Here is a 23,697-nt window from a genome sequence, read left to right as displayed (position 1 = left end):
GTATCTACAGCTGCCGAGAGCTTACTTTCTTATTTATAAAGAGACAAAACGTCAAGACTTTCTTCGTCCTATTTGCGTTTTTGAGGTTTGCATTAACCTCTCCAAAACAACATGTGGATTTACAAAATGTTGCTCTGTGTTGCCGTTTTGGTTTACTCAGGTAAGTTTTTTAAGGGGACCCTCGGTGTCCCCGTTGAGAAATGTCCATGGAGACCGTAGTTTTGCGAATGTATCGTGAATATAGTAATATAATTGGTAATATAAAGATAAGTGTAGTTCATTATTGTACCCTACAAATGTCCACAGGTGACATAGGAATAAAATAAAATAATAGATACAAAAATAGCTGTGTTCTGGAGATGTGCAGAGGGAGCGCACTCTCTGTGCTCGAGCTTACAGACTGCTTGACTGCATGAGTATACTGATATAGTACTTTTGGCATTTATTATACCCAAGACGAACATCTTTAAATGATATCCAGCTTTATCAAGCAATTTAATTTACATCGGACTCAATTTCAAGCACTGTAACAATGCACTCCAACTATTTGCAGTTCGTTTGTCCATGGCATATTGTATCAAAATAACGTTATGTTGCAATTAAACGTCACATTTACCAAAGATTGTGTTGCGTTTTACTACGGAAAACCTCACAGATGTTGACATTCATGTTGAGTGGGCCGTTTCTTCATGAAACATCTGGATAAATGAGTCATCGACGATGCGCATGGAGCTAAAGGAGAGTTAGATGAAGTGATGGAGTTCTGTGTTGTTTTTGTGGCCTGTAAAAATACACAGAGAAACAAAGGCAGCTTTTGCGCAAAGCTTATTGATTTCAAATTGTCTATTTGAATTAGCAATGATAAATGGAATCTGGTTGACATGTTGGTTCATCTGGGTTGTGTTTCTCTTTTAAATCAATGCATTCTTTATTATGGGGGAGTAAAACCTTGTGTTGAAATACTGTGGGAAAGAAAACAACCTGTGTGACAGTGTGAGCTTTACATATACAATTATGCACCAGGATCTAGTTTGTGACAGAACAGAAGTAATACTTTAATTCAGTTTTTTATTGTTGTTAGTTTATCATCTGTATTAAATAAGTACTGTAATTGTTGTGACACACAGTTTCTATTGCATGCAAGTTAATGGAAAGTTTTGTGCCCTGTGAAACTGCTTACAGTGTCCTTTTGCTTAATCTGTTCTGTTCAGGGTTTTCAATGATAGATGCATACGTCTTGAGTTTTCAAAATGCATGGTTGTCTAAATTGTCTATGTAGAACTTGTTTTTGTTACAACATGGTCTGTGTGACCATGAAATCAGGGCTCTCTAGCCATGTGCTGGACAGACATCCCTTACCACTGTAGCAGACAGAACCCTTGGAGGATAGACAGAAGCGTTGGTCCTGCCAAGATGCTAAACAGACAATGATCGATGCATCTAGTTACACGCACAGGATTAACCGTATGATACAACCTTCTGAATGAGCTCATTTTATGCATCTCAGGGTTAATTCCTAGCCCCCAAGAATCGCATCCTTTTCATACACCTCCAGGTTAGGTTGTGATCTAAGATGCTTGTTATATGATTTACATCACATTTTCATTTTCTTGGTTTCCTTTAGTCACTCCTGAGAGGCCTGTGATGAGTCTTTAATTAATAGAAGTAAAATCAAGAGCCACCTGTTATGAACCAGATGGTTTGGATTTGTCTGTTAGCTCTCTCATTCTTACACGTGTGTTCTGTGTGGCAGAAACCAAGAGGCATGCCCTGCAAGACTACCAGAAGACCGTCGGCGTGCGTCTGGTCACTCTACCTGATTTGTCCTACATGTCCAAAGGCCGCAAGATGAGCGTGGGAAAGTGTGCACGTCGCTGCAGTCGCAACAGGAAGCTCCCATTCACCTGCAGGTACGGAGGTTTAAAAGGTCAACGCACAGACACCCACATTATACACGCTACCATAAACACCAACTGCACATCTAAATAAAAGAAGCACACAACCAGCTCCTTTACAAACGTAGGCTGATTTGAAATGGATTTGGATTGGGTAATTATGAAGAACGCCGTTTGTCAGGATGCAGCTTGAATTTATTTCATCAGTGGAAATTGAAGATCAGCAGTCCAACTATTTCCTATTTTGATGTTTCAGGTCGATGACCCCTCGCTACTTCTGCATAATAATTAAATGTGCCCTTCATACACTGAAATTGCATAATGTTGCCTAACTGTTGGCATTTAGCACTAGTAGCACTACTGCTTTTGTTTGCTTTTGTTTTTGTGAGGGTATCATCATGTGACACAGATGCTATTCTGTGCATTGAGTCTCAGTCGCTGATGTCACAGTCATTTCTGCCATCTTGCCAGGTTCATATTCATCCTGTTTTCATATGCATAATATTAATATGTCTGCCGTATGTCTCTGCAGAGCATTCATCTTTGATCAGAAAAGCACCAAGTGTCATTTACTGTCCTACGACAGCCTCACTTTTGGAGTCCGCATAGAGAATGACTTCAACTTCGACCTCTATGAGAAAAAAGGTGAAAAGATGTCCTATGTACAGTGGTGTCTTTTGTTTTGGGGTTTATTGTCACCTAGCTATCATTCTGTTTAAAGTCTAAATGTCAGCTCCAGAAATGTCGATGATCCATCACTGTGGGGTTTAGTAATATGAAGAGCTGTTCTCAAACCTTAGCCAAGCATTGATTTAAGGATTAATTAAGTTGCAGCGTGAACAAATGTGAGATCGGTGTCCATGCGAAACAAACACTCTGTCCACTCACACATTCCCTCAATCTGCCACCAGCATCACATGACGCAGCAAAATGAGTTTGACTCTTAGTCACTTCCGGTGACTCTGTGGAGAAAACGAGTGGGATTTTTACTTCCGGGACCCTATGCGTGCTGTTGTCTCATGTACATCTTTGCTTTTGATCGTGGTTTCCTTTTATGTCTTTAAATATTTTGTTTAATTGAATGTCTATTTCTATAGTGCTTGTAGCAGACCAGTTTTACAGAAATAGAAATAAATCTGTGTAGATACACAAGATTGCATAATAAGATAACGTTGTACACTCGTCATCCTGTAGACTTTGTGAAAGAATGTATTATTGGCAACGGACTGAACTACAAAGGGAAGAGGTCGGTGACGAAGAATGGAGTTCAGTGTCAGCACTGGAATTCAAAAACCCCTCATGAACACAAGTAAGTGCTTTACTTACTCGCTTTATGTTCTTCCTTTGGTCTTTCTCTACGGGAAATTGAACTCAATTACCACTGTTTGTATTTTGTCTGGCTGCTCTCAAAATCTTCTGAAGTGCTGTTAAGGTCTCCTTGGTATGTTTTAGTTTATTTATTTATAGACATTTCGCTATTAGACAGCTAATGGCAAAATACGCTTCATGGGTCGTAAAAATCCCCATTAATCTCTAATGATGATGAATGCCAAAGTTGTTTGACTTGATGGAGCGTTCTCACTTCTATTGAGTGGGACATTGGAGTACTGTACAGACAATGACAGGAACGCCAATGAGTGGCTGATAAATTTATAAACAATTGCTTCCGTACTCGTGCACCCCAAAATAAACAGTTTTGTGTGATGCCCCCATGCATAAACACATCAATACAAGTTTTTGCCAGTACTGTAGATTTGTTGACACAGTGTTCTAAAAATAAACGTGCAGAAGCGTATGCAACGCATATGTCGTGTTTGTAGGATTGGAGGGCAAGTGAATAAGTGGGAGTTGGACAGAAAGCAGAACAAAGCTGAGATAAGATTTTAATGTGAAATTGCTGTTTGATAAGGCTTCATTATGGCTACAGGACTTCATTAGGGATGCTTGCAGTAGTTATTTCATATATATATATATATATATATATCTGCCCAAATTTTTCTGTTTTAAAAGAGCTATAGTATTAAATGTTACCATTCAGAGACCTCAACTTCCCCAGTCTGGCTTTCTTTCTCTCTTTTTCCTTTTACTCGTTTTATCTCTGTAATGGACAGCGGTACAGTTTTAAAGCCAGCTTTTGATACGCTGGCCTCTGAAACATCACAGGCATGTTTTATCATCTGAAAAGCCAGTGGACCTGAACGTCTCAAAATACCACACAGGCCTGTAGGTCACATAATTTGTCACAGATTGCTTTTTTATCTTTGTTCATCAATCATCATGAGCTTGGTTAATTTATGTTATGAATGCCAGAGGGAACTGCACAAAAGATGATTACTGTTTGGTTACAGGCAATTAATTACAGCCATTTATTAATGGATTACAAACATTTGCATGGCAAGGATAAAAGATTTTGGTAAAAAACATCCTGAACTCTACATAAGAGTTTAGAGGTGCACTTAGTAACCTTTTCCACTATAAAAAAGTTTTATAAAGAAAACTTTATCTTGGTAGTTGGTGTCATTACTGGACACTTAGGTTGAATAAATTAATCATTTGAGACATCTGAATAGTGTAATTTCTATTATACCATGGTCTGTTTGAATACTGGATTCTGATTGGCTGGAAGGTGTGCATTAAAAGCCTTTAACGCACGGGTAGCTCCAGTCAGTTTGATTACATTTAAAATTAACTGACAAAATAACCTTCATTTTCACCTGTTTGATCTAAAATGACACTGTAAACATCAATAAAAGCTTTAACTTGGCAAATAATCATGGTATAAGCGGGATAATCCACGGCTAGCCATGCATTAAAGGAATGTAATGCACGGCTAGCCGTGGATTATCCATTACATATGTCATTCACAGAAAATGTACATGATGTGAGTTTGGAATGGGATGACCGGTTTGTTCCACCATCTCTTAAAGTTGATTTGCTCTCCTCACTCCTTCAGTTTCTTACCCCAGAGGCACAAGCACAGAGATCTGCGTGAAAATTTATGTCGTAACCCTGACAACACTACAACAGGGCCCTGGTGCTTCACCACGGACCCAAAAATACGGCATCAGGAGTGCAGCATCCCACAATGCTCGGAAGGTAAGTAACCTAGCATCTTTCTATTCCTGGTGGAAAACATAATTGCTCAGATTTTGCTCTTTCATAGCTTAGAAGACTAAATGGCATTTTCATGTATTATCTTTGTATTTGTGCAACTTAAGTATCAACAGCTTGTTAATATTATACCATTGATTAAAAATCAAGAATTTGATTCTGAATCCATATTGCAATCTTTCGCAGAGTATCTTGGCAAATCTTTTTAAATCCTTAAATCCAAAGCAGCAGAATTTAGCTAGTCTCCATTCACTCTCCATTTAATTTCTTTACTCTTTTGAGAAAAAAACTGAGCTGTTTAAGATGTTGTGCGTGATTTTTCTTTCCTACGTGTTTTCAATTTAGCACTATAGTTATCATAAATTTTCAGCCTGTTAGGAACTCCCTTTTCATGTGAATTGCATCTGCTTAAATTGGATTTAAGGCTAATCTTTTGCAGAAGAAAGTGTTTTGATTGTCGGGGTGACCCGGGGATTTTCACATCGGTGGAGTGAGTCGCATGCATAAAGAGGGGTTTTCAGTTGTGATAACAATCAGGCCAACATAGTGAGTCTCTTGTCTCTTCCGAGAGTTTAGGGGTGAAATATCGTCTGGGAGGGTTTGTTAATAAATTAGTTTCCCATAATCAGAAACACACACATGAGGATGTAAAATCATGCTTTTGTGAAAGTGTCCGACATTAACATCTGTTTCATGTATGGCAATCTGGTCCTTATACTGCTGTGTGTACAAGTAATAACAGGCTTTAGAGAGATCACTTTAGCTGTGGTGACCCCCATCTGCTGTGATGTTTGGTTCGGTCCTGCAGTGACTAAGCTCTTACTAAGCTCTGTAATAATTACACACTGATTTAACCTTTTAATATATAAAAATTCTGTTAGGAGATGAAATGTACCTTCGGGTTTAAATGCGAGGCCTAATGGGTGGCACGCCGGCCCAGGGTCACATGTGTCTCATAATTGCGCGTCTTTTTATTAATGCGATTACACTCCCAGCAATCATTAATCTTCAGTGATTCGCATATGCATAAGTAGTGTGCACAAATATACTATCAGTATTCAGAAATTGTTGCATTCTTAACATGAAAACCAGGGTTCATTTAAATCATGCTCAACGAACTCTCTAATGCAGCTCAGCTGGAGTTTTTCAGACCTAGTCTAACTGGTTAACATTCTTACAACGCATGTTCCTTATCCATAGTGGAATGTATGACGTGTAACGGAGAAAGTTACCGTGGACCCATGGACCACACGGAGAGCGGCCGGGAATGCCAACGCTGGGACCTTGAGGAGCCACACAAACACCTTTTCCACCCTAAAAGGTAGGAGACCGATTAGAAAAAAAGTATATCCTAGGGGACAACATCAATGGGATAGACTTCAAGAGATTTCAAGTGGTCAGGCTGTATCAATTAGTGTGGGAGGTCTTTTCAATTTAGCATGTTAAGAGTTTGTGTGCATGTAAGTTTTCCAGAAGGGAGAAGCGTACCTGTGGAAAGAATTTGTGAGCAGAAGAAAGCTGGGTTTATAAGTGTATCGGTGAAAACATCTCTGCAATTCTTTACTCTGAATCTGAATCATAACGTGATGGCTGTCACGAAAAATTACGCTTCAATAACATTTTGTTTAGGAAAACATAATGACTTTCAGGTTTCGAAACAGTTTGGACTGTGTTCAACAGACACACATGATTTCCAACATTACTTGCACATTTTTACCTAATTATGCACCTGGTTTGTGTACCGTAGCATAAAATAGAGTTAACATTAGCTGTAGCTAGCATTTCCAACCAATGAATGGCATTTTCATTTTACATGACCTTCTCAGTGCCCCAGTTACATCTTTACAGTTCTGGGAAACAACAATATTGTTAAACTTGAAATAAATGTCAGTTTGTTGAAATACTCTCCCTTAAGAGTCTTTAAACACACAAAGACAAGTTGTTTTCGCATGTCAGATTGCGTGCATTTACCTAATCCGGAATGGCATTCGTGAGCAACTTTCAGAAGTATTTGAAAAATCAGTAGTGTATTCCCAGTTGAACTCATGAGAACTGTGTCACGTCGCTGTTTGATATAAATCAGTGAATCAAATGACTGCTTTGTGCAAACCAACCAACGAAGCAAATAGTCTGTGATGCTTTTTACTTGAGACCACATTACAAGACAGGATCTTGTCATGCCTTCATGTTTTAAGTCTGTGACCAGATTTTAGCCAACTCGCATTGTGTGCCTGCCACCAGCGGGCATCTCTGATCATAAGGATAACATGACAGAAAACAAGAAATTGAGACTTAGTGTCTTGCAGTGTGTGCTTGGTCTAAGAGATCCTGCTTTACATTTAGAAGAGAGCATGTTGCGTTTTTTTTGCAGGTTCTTACAGTTTAATCCTGACAGTAAATCTGATGTCTAACTGAGCCAACTGAGACTTAGTGTGCTGACTGTGTCCGTTCCTCTGACAGGTATCCCGATAAAGGTTTAAAGGACAACTACTGTAGGAACCCAGACGGGCGCCAGAGACCCTGGTGTTTCACCACCGACCCGAATACTCCATGGGAATACTGTAACATCAAACAATGTGGTGAGTGTGCGCTTGTGTCTTATGTTTAAGATGAAGAGAGCGAAGCGAACGAGAGAAAGAGAATGAAAAGAGGCAGAGTTTGCCAAATTTACAACTTCCTCTTCCTGTAGCCTTGGCTCCCCTCGCTTTTGGGACCCTCACAGGAATGTTGTTTGTAACCGGGAGGAGAGGAGGGTCCACCTATAAAATTTTCTTCCTCTATCTCTCTCTCGTCGGCTCTTGTCCCGTCTTTTCAGTAATGTGCCTCCGTGTTTATTTTTCCTCATCAGTGTAGTAATGCATGCCCTTATCTGCATGAGAGAAATATGCTTGAGTTTCAAGTGCTATGTAAACCTTCCACGCTCAAGACAAAACACACGTGTGGGTTTCATCCCCTCAGCGTTCTCAAACAAGCTGTGCACGCAAGCGGCCGAAAACCTATTATTGTAACGACACCCCCCCCCCCCACCTGCCTCCGTTTATTTTCATTAGCGAGGCGACGGCGTGTTGGTTCAAGAGGGACGTGAGGCAGAAACGCAGGCGTCTGAAACTCATGTTGTTTACTATTGTAGACTGAGCCGTGGGGGCCACACTTATTTTTCAGAGCTATTTGCTGTAGTTGCACCGAAGCTTTGAGCAGAATACCATGACTGATTCTCTGAGACAGCATTGAGTTCCATCCTGGGAGGAACTTTTCACCACGATTATTCCCGTTTGCCAAAACGGAGCACCTCGAGTTTGTCTTAGTAAGCATCTTAACAGAGTTTGGAAACCATCATAGCCGCGTCTGCTTTTATAAGAAGTGGCTTTCATCCACTTGCAGAAAGAACAGCTTCCTTAACAAGACAATTTGATCGTCTATAAAGCTAAACATACTTTTAAAACGTATCGTAGACCTGGAGCAATCACAGCAAGCTGGAAGACACAAAGTGCCCCTTTGTTTCCCAGCTCCTAGGCCTTTCCTTACGTCTGGATGACGATATGCACCACTGTCTGAATAAAATGCTTAAACTTTGCTGAACAGTGCTAACCTAGCATTACTCAATATAATAGCAGCGCGTACTGTGGGATCTACTGTATGAAAGATTTTTATATCTCAAAGCGTGTTGGACGAATTTGACATTAGACATCATTAGCAGGATTCTGGCCCATATGCTCGTGCTGTTAGCTACCCCCAGCGGGAGATAAAACAATAACTGTCTCTAATGAACAAAATTTATACCAATGATATGCACAGGCAAGAACAAAATATCTCTATTGTTTTCTTGAAGACAGAATACGGGTTTAGCCCAAAATAGCTCTGTTTCAGCATTTGTCACAGATAACTGCATTGAGTCATTTTGCAAATATTCTCTGAGGACAAAGCCGGTGTTATTTCTCCCTGAGGCCTTGCAGTCTTAAAGTTAAGGGGGAATCCATGATTCACCCTTCATCGTGCCTAAGGAGTGATATTATCCCTTTCACTCCCACTGTCTCCATGTTTATGTCTTTCGTTGTTTACTCAGACCAAGACAACGGCAGTCACATTGACAATACAACTACCTGCTTCCGTGGACGTGGGGAGGGTTATCGTGGGACGGTGGGTATCACCCCTGAGTGAGTGACCTGTCAAAGATGGGATGCCCAGTTTCCCCATCAACACTCCTACACGCCCAAGAACTACCACTGCAAGTAAGAACATACTCATTTGTATTCTTCAAAGAAAACTGAAATCAGTTTTTCCTATAAATATTTAAAAAATGTGTTTATATACTACAGGGATCTCAGGGAGAACTACTGTAGGAATCCCGACTGCCGTCAGTTCCCATGGTGCTTCACTACTGACCCCAATGTACCCATTGCATACTGTACCAACATCCCTCGCTGTGGAACTACAGAACCTAAGTCTGAAGGTGAGTAGTCTTGACACGACACCCATGGTTCACCCAAACACCATTCATGGACTATATGATGCAAATTGTGCACAAAGTTGTCAAGCGCTTTCAAATGGCAAGCTTCCATTTGGTTTATTCAGTGGTTAAACCATGCAACACTTGAATAAATCCAAATAACCCTGTTGAAAAAACCAGCATATGCTGGTTAGGTATGTTTTGAAGCATGGTAGCTGGTTTGAGCTGGTCATGTGCCGGTGCTTAGCTGGTTTGAGCTGGTCCTGAGCTAGGAGCTAGCTGCTAGCTGCTTGGGACCACCTTAGGACCAGCACATGACCAGTTTAAACCAGCTCATGACCAGCTAAGGACTAGCACATGACCAGCTCAAACCAGCTAAGGACCAGCTTAAACCAGCTACCTTGCTTAAAAACATACCTAACCAGCATATGTTGGTTTTTTCCAGAGGTGGGACCAAGTCATTACTTTGCAAGTCACAAGTAAGTTTCAAGTCTTTGCATGCAAGTCTCGAGTCAAGTCCCGAGTCAAGACAGATAAGTCCAAGTCGAGTCCAAGTCCTCCTCAAGTTTAAACTTCAAGTCTTTAACAAGTCATTAGTTCTCTTTCCCCAAATCAGTTTCACTGTATTAAATAGTATAGTAGATTTATATTAATTTATGTCAGAAAGGCTTCGCAATGTTTTATATGAGAAAACTAAGGGCACTGTGGTTGAAATTTACTTCACACACCTGACTGAAGATAAGCTTATAGATAATAGCTGTATGGAACACACCAGCTATTCTAACCATTCTAATTTTGGGTCTGACCTCTATAACTGTAATATTACTCTATACTGTATGTAGTTTATATTATAATATACTGTAGAAAATTTAATTTATGTATTAATTAAGTTATAAAATTGTTGTTCTTTTGTCTTGAATAGTATATTCAAGGTTTCCAGTAGGAATACAATTTTTTTTATGACAAACACAATGCAATTTTCATTAAATGATACATTGTATAAATTAAATTATTTATTGTTATAAATTAATTATTAACTTTCCAATAAAATTTAGGTGTACAACATAAATCAAAATGTTATTGAACAACATGAAGGTGAATAAATAATGTCAGGATTTTTATTTTGGGATAAATTATCATGTTAAATAATGCATTGACTATAAAACATATAGACTATAGAAAGTAAGAAAATATTTTCTGGCGTACTAATGACTGGGCAATGTGTTTTAGTTGTAAGAAATGGTTCACTCTTTTCTTCATTATCTCTTACCTTCCTCTAACTCTGTCCTTCAGTCTGTCTAACACTTGCACCAGTTTGTTCTCCCTGCCCTCCAAAACAAAGATTGTAAATCAATCTATAAAAAACAAATACAAACATATCTTTAAATGTCGTTTGGGCTCCACCTGATTAATGTATGTGGTATGCACACAATTTCAAAATTGTTACACTAATGTTACATTCTACAATCATACTTTATGTTAGCTTTTATTTCTGTTAGCTAGTTACAGGCAAAACTATAGAGCTTGTATTCGAGAAATGTGTTACGACTGTCAACGAAAAATGTAATGCTGTATGCTTCGGGTTGCACAGAATGAGCAAGCGATCATAAATTATAAGCATTATAGCAATCGTTAGCTAGTTTGAGAGAGCAATTATCTTAGATATTGTGTAGGCCTACATGGAATGCATTTAGGCAGGCTAGCAAACAAGTTGAAATCATCACAAAAATACCTTCTATGAGCTTCTAAACCACATGTTTCATAAAATAGATTTTGAGTTTGGCGCCTCCCGCTCCGTCTGACGTTCCTCCATTCATGAAACAGCTGACCAGCTCATGCTTATGAAGGGCTACCAGAAATGTGGATTTTCTGTTATTTATGTTTAAATGTGTATCTATTTCCATCTATTTTGCACTTTAAGGTAGACCATCATTTGATGCCAGGTTATTAGGGCTATGCGCTGCAATGCAGTTCAAGTTGGGCGGATTTACAACATGCAAGCTCACCCATTTCTCCCAATATGAAATGAATGGCTGGGACAGGAGCATGAGGGAGACCAGGGAGAATAGTGAGCTTTATTATTTCCTACACAATTGGATGCGTTTGAGATGAATAAAACGTCTTCAATTTAAGGTTGAAAGGTTTATAATTGCTGCCTACAAAGAAGTTAAAAGTATTTTAAATACATTATTAACAGTTTACTAGCACTTGTGTCTAATTCATGGACTAATTGTCTGAAATATGAAATAAACATTATGTGGTTTAAAACACTGAACAGTTTTGATAAATGACAAGCGCCCGCGTCACAATGTGCGAGGCTTTCTCTGGCACAGTGCCAAACACATCGCGCTGCTCTTACCTGTGTGATTTGCTCCAGAGAACAGTCGACCGTGATCACAACTTCGATGTTTGGTTTTAAAATATATAAAGACTTGCCGAGTCATAGTGTTCAAGTCTAAGTCAAGTCACAAGTCATTGGTGTCCAAGTCTAAGTCAAGTCGAAGTCTTCTCTGATTTTGTCGAGTCGAGTCGCAAGTCATTAAATTTGTGACTCGAGTCCGAGTCGAGTCCAAGTCATGAGACTCGAGTCCACAACTCTGACTTTTTTTCAACAGGGATATAGTGCTAAAGAGCAGTATAATATTATATACAACCACTTTGGACGTTATATAAGTGTGCAGAGACAAAAGAAAGATGTAAACTCAAAGAGGAAAGTTTGTCATTAGTGTGTCTTTGTTGGTATGTGTTTGACGCATTTCATTCATGTTCAGGGTATTGAGAAATACTGTCCGACTCAGAGCTACTGCATTAGTGCTTCTGTGTTTTGAACTCTATGAACTACCGTGGAAAGGCATTGCCTTATCGGGTAACCCTAATGTTGAAGAGAGTTACGTGTTGTCCTTAAACCCATTTGTCATGGAGATCACATTGTTGTCAGGTCTTGTTTCTTTTAGACTGTATGTCCCCCGTAGGGACTTATAGAGAAGTGTATGTAGAATGATAGTGTAAATGATTCTTTTTTTTGAGCAACACAAAGATATTTTGAGACATGTCTCAGTGGTTTTCTGTCCATACAATTGAAGTGGGGCCAATGTAACCAGCGTTCTTCAAAAGTTTGTCTATTGTGATCTACAGGAGAAAGAAAGTCATACAAGTTTGGAATGACATGAGGGTGCATCGTTTTTTAAGTGAACTACACTCTTAAAAATAAAGGTGCTTAAAAGGTTCTTCACAGCGATGCCATAGATGAACCATTTTTGGTTCCACAAAGAACCATTCAGTCAAAGGTTCTTCAAAGAACGATCTCTTTTTTATAATCTGAAGAACCTTTTTTCGCCATAAAGAACCTTTTGTGAAACAGAAAGGTTCTTCAGATGTTAAAGGTTCTTTATGGAACCAAAAGGTTCTTCTATGGCATCAAAGAACCTTTTGAAGTGTAGTAATATTAAGAGTGTATGCTTTCAAATTAAACTGCAGTGGCTTACAGGTTTGCATTTATTTTCTGTATCTGAATACAAGTATACTTGAGTCACATGTGTGTTCACTGGGATTTGAACCCATGACCTTAGGGTTGTTAGAAACATGCTCTCGCAGTTGTACTAGAGACTTGTGTGTTGTAAGAACACAGGGGTCAGCAGTAGGCATCTGATATATTTTAGATCCACATTGAGTTAATTCCTGATTCTGGTAGAGTCTGATCTGATTTCCGGTCATCTGTGCCCTTGACCGGAGTCATTTAACCCTCAATTGCTCCTAAAGTATGAGGTCATGTCTGACCCTGGCCTTGCCTCCTCTCTGTGGAGATGTGTATTTCTGTACTTGCCACTCTGAATTATGCAAGAGAGTAAATTCTAGAACACCGAGCGACTTTACAGCGACCGAAGAACTTCTTACTCTTATTTGCTTTGCCGAAAGATGTTTATAATCTACTGCCTCAGTCTTGTTTTCCATGATGTTATGATTGGCATTCTTCCAACCGATTTTCACCGCCCGAGAAATGCAATAAAAATGAGGCCGTACCTTTTGAAGTCCTGCCTTCTTTGCATATCAAAACAACCCTCAACAACTTCCAGGTTTTTGTTCCGATTAATTCTCGCTGCAGGATACAGTGTGTAATTTATTTTCCTAATGATTAAGAACGTTTGTCTCTGTATTCTATCCTATCTGTGCTATCTTGGCATTAGTATGCGGGGGTCCCTGTGGTCTGATCTCCACGGCCACAAATGGGGGATGCTTGAAACGTGCAGCGATCAGGAGCCACAGTGTGGGAATGAGACAGCTCGACTTGAGCATTAATCACTGCTGACAGCAGCGTGTGACTGGCAGGACCCATGAGACGGCTCATAGGACTCGCACAAGCATTGATGTTAAGATCGATTTAGTTGCTGTTCCAATTGAGGCCGTAGGGACGATTGTTCAACTATTGTGGTGCGCTGGGAACCCTGCTGTCTTTCTATAAGCACTGTTTCCACAAACCCACTGTGCTTCTTTAAGGACTACTACCTGAGGAGTTTAATAAGAATTTTAAGGTGTTTAGCTTGCATAGAATCTGATGAAAAGCAAAGGTTTTGAAATATGTAGATTTAACTGTAAGATTCAACTTAGATGTAACTTGTCCCACACAAACCGTTCTAAATGATACCTCAATGATGCAAATTATTGAAGGTGTGCTAATACTTGATGCAATTGAAATGACAGTTTTAACTTTGGAAGATTATAAAATGGTTCACAAAATGCCACCATCAACTTGTATTGACGGACCCAAGCAATACCTAAGTATATCATTTTCATTAGAAAATCTATTGCTATTACTGCACAACCCTTTTAATTTTGTGCCATTTCTTGTTATGTTGATGGATTTGCAATGTTTAGTTGCAAATTTAGTAATGTTTTTTTTTTCAGAGTGCTACACAGGGATTGGTGAAACATACAATGGCAAACAGGCAAAAACTCGGTCTGGCATCCCTTGTGCTCTTTGGAAAGACCACACTGAAAGGTAAGACCTATGTAGAATATACAATTTCAGAAGCAGTACTTCTGAAATTTGCACACATAAATTACACAATTCAACTTTAAATTTAGGCTTAAAAATCAGGCTCAGGTTTAAATTACAAGATGTGTATGATTTTGGATAATTGTTTGGGTTTTACTATGAGCCAAAACACTTTGACCCGTGTAATTAAAGCCGAAAAACTAAAAAAATGGTCTACTATGTGGTATCAACCAGAACCATGATTTATATAAGTACATCACATAGTCATAGACCTTCACTCAGTTTCCATGGAAACAAAACTAGGTCCATATCTTGCAATGCATGATTTCAAGGACAATCCCATGATGCCTTTGTGCTACTGTGCAAGGTGAACAACTCCATTTAGTGATTTGGTTCAAAGGTCACGCGCAGCAAGATGCCGTTAAACAAGTGAGCGTAATAAAATGGCACAGATGCTGTGTGGCATCTCATGTTTTTTAAAATGTATTTGAACATTCAGCAACAAGCATATGGAGTCAGCGAATATGCATGTGAAACCTTTCTTAAAGGTATATTAAATCAAGCAAGGTCTGTTTCCTCAAATCCAGTTATTGTTTTGACTGCTAAATGGTGCTTTGGCACATTAACAGTGACTCACCACTGTGTGTGTGTGTGTGTGTGTGTGTGTGTGCGTGCGTAAATCTTAGAGGAGCCAAATTTCAGTTCCGCAACAGGTCTGTTGTTTTTCTGCCATCCACACTCACCCTGAGATGAATAACTTCCTAGTTTTACGAACAAGTTCCAGGTCAAAGGTCTCCCCTCCCAGACCTGGTAGACCCTAGTTGCGCATTGATGTAAACCACAAGGGCTGCAGAATTGTCAGGGAGTGTTTGTCTTAGTTGATAAAGTAGGACCCTTGCAGTTTCCGAGGAAGAAAAACACATTTTAGTGGACCCCCATTCTCTAATTGACGGTAAATGGGTAGCAGTCGCAGTGACTCAATTCCCCAAAAAATTGCAAGCAGGTCATCCCAGCTGGAGCGGGATTCTTTAAAGCCACCCTCTGACCCCCGGTGCACCCCTCTCCTCGCTCTAACCTTAGTCCATGAACACATCAAAGCCAATCAGCTCCTTTATTTGCCTCACAGGCTGCGAGTCGCCACGGACAGGTTGCAGGGGTCACTGCCGGGCGAGCATTAGGCATAGATCACTTACATAGTAGGAGACATGGGGAGAAAATCATTTGGTTTGAGCTTATCACTTTAGCGCTGGTTGTATAGTTTGCTAAATTTGCTTTTGAGTGTCGTGGAGTCTGTGAATCTTTCTGAATCTGATTTCTAAATGATAATGTGGAAAAGCTTAGACAGACATGAGTAATGCGAAAGCTAAATACTTCACCTCGTCTCCAGAGAGGAACTCCGCACAGCTGGGGCTAAAGCTGTTGACTAAATGGTTTTAGATGGATTGTCCAAATACCGGATAGACTTTTGGTTTTAGTCTCTAAGAGTTTAGTTTTTTGAACGTGCACCTGCCTATGATGTTTGTAGATAGAAATCAAATATGTGACGGTTCGTTTATTTAAAGCTGCAAATGTTCTGCAAATTTTCTGGTATAACGCTGAGATTTGTTTTTGTTCCCAGTAAAGAAAGAGATGTGGACTTCTTGACGGCTGAACAAGCAGAGAACTTCTGCAGGAACCCAGACAAGGACAAGCATGGCCTGTGGTGTTTTACCAACAGTTCATCCATCCCGTGGGACTACTGCTCCCCTAAACCCTGTGAGTGAGCTGTACTACACAACCCGTTTGAGAACCGAGTTCATGAAAAATGCCACTCGAAAAAATGCCACTCGAAAATAAGTCCAACACATTAGCTGACCCAAAGTAAACCCTGTTGGAAAAAACAGCATATGCTGGTTAGGCATGTTTTGAAGCATGGTAACTGGTTTGAGGTGGTTTAAGCTGGTCATGTGCTGGTCCTTAGCTGGCCTTGAGCTGGTTTAAGCTGGTTCTTAGCTGGTTATGAGCTGGTCCTTAGCTAGGAGCTTGCTGCTTGGGACCAGTTTAGGACCAGCACATGACCAGCTTAAACCAGCTACCTTGCTTCAAAACATACCTAGCCAGCAAATGCTATTTTTTCAACTGGGAAATGTGAATGCTATAGGGTTTTTAATCAGACTCCCTCCACAACCAAAACAATCTCATGGCAATTCGTAACTATTTTGCGAGTAATTTGTATAAATTCGTACGATCCATTCGTTTTTATTTACATTCACATTGTACAAATTCATGCAGATTAGTCTCTTCAAAAAATAGTAATGAAATCCCTTACAGCTGAAACTCCACAATAGTCACTTTCCATATAAATATCTTTTCTTATACTCAAGTATGACTGTTGAGTATGTTATATAATACTAACAATGACATTGTTTGACCAAGAAAACATCTGGATTGCATGAAGTTCTGACACAACAGGGATGCTGTACATAGACATTATGCCCTCATATTGCAGTATCACGTGCTGTACTGTTGACTTTTGCTCTCATCGATGACAACCGCAGGCATGTGTCTAGCATGCAGACCATGTGTTACGAATCTACATACGGCGCATAAATCACTCACACACACAGACATGTGCTTTCTTCAGAGGTTGTAGTTTAATTAAAGGGTGTAAAGTCCAGGTGGCTCGGACTGTCAACACTCCCTTTGTCTCTGTCACACACACCTACACACACGTACAGCAGTGTTTCACATTCATATCATACCTTAAACTTTGGGGTTGTGCGGCCTAACTTATCCCACATGCTGGACCAAGACTAATCCTCATGTCATTGCTAAAGACCTCACACACACTTTTGCTCAAATTATACTCTAAACAACCATCACACTTAGTGACAACGTTTTTTTCTTCTCCATTTTTCATGCATACCCGTTGCGTATAGCACAGCAGCATTTATAGAATGATCCATATTTTTTCCTGTTCCTTTTTAGGTAAACCTTCGCAAAATAATCTGCCGCCAAAAGGTAATCATGTCTTTCAAACACTTTTCAGTGGTCTTAAGTTTCAAATGGTGGTGGAATGATTATTTCGTAAACACGGAGTTTGTGTATGTTTAGTCTGTTTGTGTTTATTATGGTTTTGTCTTTGTTTTGTACAGATGAAGTTTCGAAGAACTCGTGTTTTGTTCATAAGCAAGTGAGAATTGTGGGTGGGGGTCCGGTCCCCATTAAAGAAGGCAGCTGGATGGTCAGCATACAAAGAGGGTGAGCATTTTATTAAAACATTAAGAAACAATATTATGTAGCAGTGTTTATAATTAAATGTTAGTCATATTTTTAACACCTTCCTTAGCGTACATTCATTGTTGCAGTCTTAAATTTACATTTATGCATTTGGCAGATGCTCTTATCCACATTTTATTAGTGTGTTAGTTCCCTAAGATCAAACACATGACCTTGGCCTAATGCAAAGCTCTACCAAATGAGCTACAGAAACATGATTTACTATTAGCATTGCAGGTTTAATGATGTATTTGAACTTTCTGTACATAAGGAGAAATGTAATTTTGTGTTCCCTAAAAGCGACTTGAGGCTGATTGAGAGTAACATTCTGTCTAAATAAAGTGCAGTTCTTCATGAAGTCATAGTGCAGGGCAGATCCTCTGTAGTAAAGCTCTGTGCTGTCATGTTTTATGATGTGAGAGTCGTGTTGGTGATGCGTCACTGTCTCCTGTCTCTTCAGGAGCACTCACTGGTGCGGAGGTTCTCTGGTCAGGGAGGAGTGGGTGCTGACAGACAGACATTGCTTCTCATCATGGTAATTATCTCCAGCTTTACCGCAGAGTCACCACCATGCCCTGCCCGTGACCTCTGGATCGTCAGGGTCACAGAGTCAACGATCAGGGGGGCGTGATTTGTCCAAGCGTGTAACTTAACAAATCAAAGCCATGGATGTTTTTGGAACTTTTGGCGACCATCCATATATGTTCACGTTGACATTCACAAAGGTTTTAATTACAGGGGTCACATCATAAAGAATCAGGTTATCTTGTGAGATAAGAGTTCATTGTATTGCCTCATTTTTGTAACTTGTGCGTCGTTGCAGATGTAACACGAGTGTTTATAAAAACCTCTTGAAGACACAGCAGCACAAAAAAAAATGCCCATTTAGTCAGAGAAAGGGTAAAAAGGGTCATAAAAACTAAATCATGACTGTTTTTTAGAGCAAAAAGCTAACATTATAAGTGGACCATAGGGAAGAATTAAATAAAAAGCGTGATGAAAAACGGATAATTTGTGCATGTGTAATCGACACACAAACTTTTTGATTTATGTTTTTTTTTTCAGTGTCCCTGACCTATCAGAGTACAGAGTTTGGCTCGGTGTAGCACATTTGAATGAATCGGCGGAGAATGACGTCCACAGACAGGAGAGAAGAATCTCGCAAGTCATCTGTGGCCCGGAAGGCTCTAATCTCGCCTTACTCCGACTGACTCAGTAAGACCCGTCAAATAATCGATACGTCTGTCAATAACGTGTTCTGTCCGTGATCAGTAAAGGTGATGAAATCTTCTGGCATTCTTATTCCTTGTTAATGAAATGACCTTTCTTCCTCTTGCACACAGACCGGCTCTCCCGAGGGAACGTGTCCGGATTATTCAGCTGCCCGTGGCTGACTGCAGCATTCAGGAGAACACCACATGCTCTGTGTATGGCTGGGGAGAGACCAAAGGTAAGTTCAGCAGTTTTCAACAGTTTTTATTGGTGCTGATGAGAACATTTTGCAAACGTACAGCATTTTGGAAAATCATAACATATGAAAGTAAACTTCGAGGAAAAGTAAAATATTGACCTTAAAAATATCTTCTCTCTCAGGCACTGGCCATGAGGGTACACTCAAAAGGGTCTATCTACCTATAGTTAGCAACGAACGATGCCAACAGCTTCACAGACAAAGTCTTCCGATCACCAGGTCAAAACTGTGTGCGGGGGGTCGGAAAGATGAAGGAGTGTGTGAGGTGAGCTTTTTTCTCAACATTGTCCCTAAATACATACATTAGAACATTAAGCATAATTCGTATACACTTTTTAGCTGTCACCACTATATGATGAAAGACACTAAAATATTTAATTGCCGTGTTAATTTATTACCAATAGTCATATGTATAAAAATGAATGATTTACTATATTTCAGATTTTTAGCTGTAAGCTGTTTGAGAATGCACTTAAAAAAAGAATAGAGTATGCTATGCCAGGTGCGCATTTAAATCACTTTATAATTTCAAATTTGGCTCATCCAATCAGATTTCAGGGTCTGAACTAACAGGCATTTCTATTGACATACATTATTGTTTAGCATTTAAACAAAACCCATGATATCATCATAATGTTTCCATGTTTGTGTTTCTCTCACACATACAGAAGGACTACGGCGGCCCGCTGGTATGCCAGGAGAGTCACAGTAAAGTCATTGTGGGTGTGAGCATAAACGGCAGAGGATGCGCCCGTCACAACCGCCCCGCCATCTTCGTGAACGTGGCCTTCTATACCGGATGGATTCATAAAGTGTTCAAGCATTATCCCAACTCAGAACTAAACTACTGATGCAGAGCTCTTCAGAAAGAATGTTGGCAGGATCAAAAACAATTACAAATATTATATAAGAACTCGGAAGAAAAAAATATCCGAACAGCTTTCGTCGATAAAGTTCTTGAAAGCTTTCCCAGCTTGGCTGTGAAACATGCATTTAGAACCTAGAATAAGCGGCTGAAACCGTTGCTCTGAATTCAAGCAATTTGTGCACCTAATAATGCCAGAACCGCTGAGCGAGGCGCTGGGGAACAGATTCTCTAAAGGCTAAATTAGCAACTAGCCATACGGAAAGATGGAGAGTACTGGACCGAAGCAAGAACAAGCAGCCAGAATTTGTTTCTAGAATCAATAGTAACTCCAGGCCACCAACCAAAAACCTCAAGTCCTTGAAGAGAACTCCTGCTTCAGTGTACCGCGAAGCATTCGTATGTACATTTAACCCACACGTTATCCCTTCAGCTAAAGGTCTGGACTTCAGTCGGGATCTTGGAAACAGAGACTGGAGTCTGGATTCAAACCAGGACTTGATATATGGATACGAACCCTGAGATCTCCCCTGAATCCCAACGGGGATCTACCCTTCCCTCCTTTGAAATCACTCAGAGCTGACTGACGTACCCTCAACATATTTCCGACACTCCTCGTATAGCAAGAGGACTGTTATGATTATAAGTACATGTTGATATAAAAATCTCATTAACGGTGTCGTTCAGAAAGCCCCTCTGTAAAGTATTAGCTGTTAGTGTTGTGCGTGCGGAGACTAAATGTAGAATGTCTTATTGATAATAGCATACACAGAAGGCTTTTGCTTTTACGCTCCTGATAATACTTGAAAACACACATGATGGATCACTGTGTCGCGCCATTTCCAATTTTAGGCTTTTATGTACTCATAGGTGTTCCATCAGTTTCCAGTGTTGATATTTCTTCCACGAGGCCGAATGCAATTGTAATGACATACAGTAAAAATCCTAGTTGTCATAACATATCAGCATCTGAGGTTCCCATACGCCATGTTTGCTTTAGAGAGGAATTCCGAGGAGGATTCTGAAATGTGTGTTGTAAATACTGTGGTCATGGGAGTGTGTTAATCACTCCCGGTTCTTCTGTAGGTCTCATAGACCTTTATAAGACGTTGGGGCATGGTGGCCTCCTCCATTCCAATGTCGTGGATTTCTATATTTGTAAATATATCTGCGTTCATTCCAAATGCACATTTTATGTCAGCGTTATGATAAATGAGTGGATAAAAACCATACCAAAAAACCATCAGCCTTTGCGATCGTGTGTTGCGTTTTATTGTCGTTTGTGGATCCATGCGTGTATAGCTCGGATGCATTTTGCAGCCGTGCTAGAACTCGAAGCGTGCACCTCTGCAGGACAGAGAATACCTTGCAGACATCGGACGCGGGGAAATGTACAGATTATTACCTCTGTTTTTCCGATCAGAGCAGTTGTAATATAAATCCGAGAGATTTTCTCTCTTGTGTGGTCTTGGATCGCTCCAAACACGAGCTGCTTATTCTCTGGCTCTGGCCCGCCTCCAAAAACAATCAGATTGGGAAATTACCTCCAAAAATCATGTTGGCTTAAACAAATATCTGTCTGAGTGATAGCTTGTAAGTGTTTGTATTCCAGCCACTCCCGATGCTAATTATGTTGCTTAAAATGAAGGATGAGTTTAATTTGTAAGAGTTCTAGGCACAAGTCCTTATGTAAGGACGTTGTTGAACACATGGAGATTAGTGTTACTAAAGCACAAAACAAGGCGAAGAAGCCCTTCAGTATTACCTCATTTGGCTTTGCGCTTTGTCCAGAAAAACTTCAGAGTTGTGTGTTGTTTTATTTTTGCCTATTTTGCTCTAAAAGAAAAGTTTGAGGAAACGCACGGAGAGTGAAATGGCTTCTCCCAAGCGTTTTTAAAGCCTGTGGTCCACCATCAACATTCATGCATATTCACCGCGGTCGATCGATTGCTCTGCAAATTCTACTGAATGCCACTCTCGGTTATTTGTATGGATGGAAGACAGCAATGTCCAGTTTTTGAATGTACAGTGAGCTGCTATGGACAATGTTAAGCTGTAAAATGTTGTCTTTGTACAGTGTTTAATGTTTCACTTATTACAGTATGGTCATATTCATACTCAGTGTATTATTCACCTCTTATTCTGGTATTTATCAACTTGTGTTTGTGTTTATTGAAATATAGGTAATATGTACCTTCAACATATGCCGCAAGTAACAGCAATAATAAAGATTGAGGGAAATAAAAGAGAAAGACGCTTAATTTAGGGGAATTATTTAGCCCAGTGCATCTGTGAAATTGTTTTGTTTGTTTTTAGCATATATCATCGCTGTCCTTCTGAAACCTTGTATGTCTAAATTAGCTGTTTTTCATTGGTTAGATATTTGCAAAACCCTGCGACAAACATAAATGGTGACTAATAATAATGATTTATGGCAAAAAATTTAAATCATGAAATATGGAGATGCGAGGTTTCAGAAGGACACCGTTGCTATATGCAGGTAGTTCTCAGAGGTGACCGTATACACTAAAATTAGAGCTGGTCCCCTTTAAATCTGAGGTATAATGTACAGGTAAAACTGCATTCTGGTCTGTTTTACCCTTGAGTTCTTGGGTCAAAACCTTGATGTTAAATCTTTATACTTCATCAGCATCATATTAAAAGAACTAATTGTCTGCCGGGCGGATAGTCTAGAAGAGGGAACATATAATACAGATAGAAAGGTTCAAATATTTTTTCACAAACTGAAAGGGAAAACAAACGCTCTCTCAAATAGTGCAAGTATGTAACAAACGAAAAGAAAGATAATAATAGTAATAATATAAAAAACAATGAATTTTAAACAAAAGTGTTATGTAAGTAGTGCAAGTGGTTCATAATATACGGAAATATATAAAAACAGAAATTAAGTTTAGTTTAAACATAGATCTACAAAAGCAACATATACATTTAAGTAGCAGAATAAAAGAATGAAGTAATATAATGTTATGTACATATGTTGGAACCATCAGGTCAGGGCAGATTCGTTGTTTTCTCTTTTCTTGTGACAGGCAGACACTTATCTTGCAGCTAATACACAGCAGTCCTTGTGTTCTCCTACTTTCAAACGTGTGGTGTGTGGACTTGATTTTTCCATAAAACATTGTCAGTATATCTGTGTAGTTTGTGCATTCTCTCTCTCTCATCCATGATACTATAATGTAATATTTGATGCCCTCTTGTGGTGGGATTTTTTCAACGACAAGCAAAGCCTCTGAATGTTTTGTATCTTTCCATGCAGACATGAAATAACTCCGAACTGTTTCAGAACCTATGACTCTGTGCTCATCTGTAAAGATTATTGCAGCGAAATACGTTCCTCACCAGCAGAGTGCAGTGTTGCTTAAAACTTTTGACCAAAAGTGAAGCATAAGCATATTTAGATGAACTGTGTCCAGCATATAATTGCATGGCATTGAAACTTGCTAGTTTTGCTATAAACCACAGTAAAACCCTTCTCCCTCCTTATAAGCATCATTTGCTTCACTCTATAGCCTACAATAAAACGAAGCCATAATTGTAAGACGTTTAAGGCATAAATTTGATCGATGGTGCGCGTTGACGTTATTCACATTCCGTTTAGTACACATCAGCGTAAAGCGCGTAAACACATTATCA

General features: G+C 39.6%; 1 protein-coding gene across 1 annotated transcript; it reads left to right on the top strand.

Annotated features, from left to right (window-relative positions):
• Positions 1 to 23,191, top strand: LOC130563268 (hepatocyte growth factor). The gene is given in 18 exon segments (XM_057348708.1): positions 1 to 160; positions 1,754 to 1,910; positions 2,428 to 2,540; positions 3,090 to 3,204; positions 4,849 to 4,991; positions 6,207 to 6,327; positions 7,467 to 7,585; positions 9,070 to 9,235; positions 9,323 to 9,456; positions 14,356 to 14,449; positions 16,065 to 16,201; positions 17,414 to 17,446; positions 17,581 to 17,686; positions 18,165 to 18,239; positions 18,770 to 18,919; positions 19,048 to 19,154; positions 19,298 to 19,440; positions 19,844 to 23,191. Coding segments are annotated over 18 exon segments (2,145 nt in total). The 5' UTR covers positions 1 to 111; the 3' UTR covers positions 20,027 to 23,191.
• The last annotated feature ends 506 nt before the right edge of the window (positions 23,192 to 23,697 follow it).

This window comes from Triplophysa rosa, linkage group LG12 (genome assembly GCF_024868665.1).
Source record: "Triplophysa rosa linkage group LG12, Trosa_1v2, whole genome shotgun sequence".
In the NCBI taxonomy this organism is placed as follows: Eukaryota; Metazoa; Chordata; class Actinopteri; order Cypriniformes; family Nemacheilidae; genus Triplophysa; species Triplophysa rosa.
The sequence above is the reverse complement of the archived record's forward strand: the minus strand, read 5'-3'. Positions and strand labels throughout refer to the sequence as shown.